We start from the raw sequence: 2,901 nt of genomic DNA, 5'->3' as shown, positions 1-2,901 counted from the left end.
CTTTTTATTTTAATTGGGACACCAAAAACAATAACACTTTATGAAACGTTAATGGTATAATTAGGCACATAAATTAGTATCCTTAATAGCATTAAAAATGTTCTTAACCATTTTTTTGTTGTAGCGATTATTACTAAAGATCAACATAATTAATGAAGATAACATTTTTTTAAATCGATTAAATATAATTATATATGAAGATAATATATTATTTTTTTCAAATAAAAAAATACCCTGTATCATTTTTAATTTAATACAAAATTATTATTATGAAAACGTCATTATTCCATTTTATGAGTATCATTCCAATAATTATTAGTAATTATTATGGTAAATCTGACTTACTCTCCCATCCCATAAAATAGGAACATTTAGGACTACACGAGAATTAATATATAATTAGTAAAATAAGAGAGAGAAAAAGAATGATAGTAGTTAAAATAATGTTACTCTAAATGTCACATTCTAATATAGAAACATCTTTCTCTATGCTTTTTCCTTACCTACTTTATTCTCTCTATTTAATTACAAAACAATAGTATATAAAATTCCGTGCTGAATTAGAAATGGTCCACTTAAAGTGGAATGAAGGGTATATTGGAGAGGGAGGGGACGCTGCATCGCAAAAAAAATTCATGCTAATAACAGGTTATGTAGCTAGGTTTGTTATACTCCCTCCGTTCCTCAATTGAGGTATTTCTTTTCTACACGAAGATTAAAAATATTGTGTTAAGTGGATGGTGAATAAAGTAAGAGAGATGGTTATTTTTTATCAAAAATAAAAATGACTCGTCTAAACTTAAAACTCCCCAAAATAGTAAAATGACTCAACTAACATGGAACGGAGGAAGTAGAAAAAGGGAACTAATTAGATCATTCTTGGTATGATGAAATGGAACAATAGTGGAATGAGACGAAGATAGGAACGAAATGCCATTTTTTTTGGATTTCCTTTGCATTTTCATGAATTCACTCTTTCATTCCATCACACCAAGTAAATGAATAAAATGGAAGTAGGAATCACATACCATTTTCCCGCCATTTCATTCTATTCCATCTTACCAACCATGACCACCAAATTTTACTTTACAAGTAAATTTATTCCACCGATTATTAAACGTGCAATAATTTTCATGTTATTCATACATCTCCATAGAAATTATTTATCCACAACTCAACAAGCATTCCTATTACTACCAAAAACACAGTCTTCTTCCCCAAATTCTCAAAAAACAGCGGAAACAAAACTCAATAATACTCCAAAAACATGCTGGAATTCTGCCGCTTCAAATCGTCATAAAACTTAGCTATAAACTCCTCGGCAGCTTCATCAACAAAATTATCTGCTTCAGCTTCCGCATCCGTCACCGGGAACGGAGAGTCCGTGATCCGCAGCTGCCTCACCAACGGGCTCGGCCCGAACCAGGGCAGCGCGGGCGACGCGACCGCGCTGCTGAAAATCTCCGCCATCGTGTCGCTGTCGAAGGCGGGGTGAGAGCTCCTGCGCCTGCTGTGGTGGAACATGAGATTGTGTATGGCGGCTTTGCTGGCGATTTTGCCGCGCTTCATCATCATGTTGAGATGGGCTAATAGTTTTCCCTTTGTAATGCCTTTTCTCAGCATGAAGTATACCACTCGCATTATTTTCCATATTTTTTTGGCTCCATTTTGCTCCATTTTTTGTTGATGGATTTTGATTTTTTGATGTTGGTATGGAGAGAAAGGTAGGTGGAGTATGATTGTTTGAGGGTGAGTAAATTGAGGTGGATGATAGTGGTATTTAAAGGGCAAAGAGGCTGGAAGGTGACACACGAAATTGTACTTAATTTCAATTTAAAAAAAATACTATATGCACAGGGATAATTAATCTCTCTTTATAACTCATTGTCTTTGTTAAAAACGATTCTGTATTTTTTTTGGGATGTTCATCTAAATTGACTTATTTATCTTTTTTTAGTAAAAAATAATACTTCCTCCGTTCCATAAAAATATGTGCATTTCATTTTTAAAAAGTTATATCAATTTTATAATGTAGGTCCCAATATCCACTAACACTACTTTAACTACCATTCTCCTCTTCTCTCTTACTTTACCATATCATTCTCCTCATTTACCAATTTTATCTTAATTCTCGTGCTATATCCAATGCTCATATTTTTATGGGACGGGGGGAGTATATTTTATTTTATATTTTATTCTTTTTTTTTACTAAATAGTGACGTAGGATAGCCACTACTTAAATGCATAATTGGAGAATAAAACACGGAGTGAACCAAATGTCATTATAGTAAAGTGTTTAAGTTTAGTTCACTATAAGAGCGTTTCAACACAGAAGAGAGACTCTTCAGATTAGGCACTCAGGGATTGAAGACAACTTATGTACCTTTCGCATAGATGAACCTGAAATGATCGAGCACATTTTCTTCAGTTGCAAAGTTTCATCAAAATTGTGGTACTTCTCTTGAGATTGTTGGAGCATTTCAATATGCTTGCCAAAAGGACCGAAAGCATGCTTTCTCTCAGGTTTACTGCCTTCTTCAAGAGGTTCAACAAGAAAATTTGGATCTCCATGCTCTATGTTGTCTCCTAGACGATTTGGAACATCCAAAATAACATAATTTTTGAAGACTTCACACCAAACTGGGAGTTCGAAAAGAGAAGATTTTTGTCGCGTCTTGGCACATGGGTGAGGGGTTGGTGCTCAGGATTTCCCTTTTCCCATACACAAATGGCAAATAACTTGAAAGATGTTAAATGTTAGTGAGACTTTGAAAGTAAAAGGAAGTTGATGGCTGAAGGCATTTGAGATGTGCTCTTTTGTGGTTTTGCTATATTTTTCTTTCTTTTCCCTCTGGTACCTTAATTCCACCTCAAAATCTATATAACTAGAAAGTATTTAAG

At 34.2% G+C, this 2,901-nt stretch overlaps 1 protein-coding gene across 1 annotated transcript; it reads right to left on the bottom strand.

Annotated features, from left to right (window-relative positions):
* Positions 1-1,248: 1,248 nt before the first annotated feature.
* Positions 1,249-1,677, bottom strand: LOC121745771. The gene has a single exon (XM_042139726.1). It carries the CDS (start codon positions 1,675-1,677, stop codon positions 1,249-1,251), a length of 429 nt encoding a protein of 142 aa, XP_041995660.1.
* Positions 1,678-2,901: the final 1,224 nt, after the last annotated feature.

This window comes from Salvia splendens, chromosome 8 (assembly GCF_004379255.2).
Source record: "Salvia splendens isolate huo1 chromosome 8, SspV2, whole genome shotgun sequence".
Taxonomy (NCBI): Eukaryota; Viridiplantae; Streptophyta; class Magnoliopsida; order Lamiales; family Lamiaceae; genus Salvia; species Salvia splendens.
This window is presented reverse-complemented; position numbering and strand designations above follow the sequence as displayed.

Coding starts and splice junctions, on each gene's coding strand:
- LOC121745771 (XM_042139726.1), bottom strand. CDS start 1,677: ATGGAGCAAAATGGAGCCAAAAAAATATGGAAAATAATGCGAGTGGTA.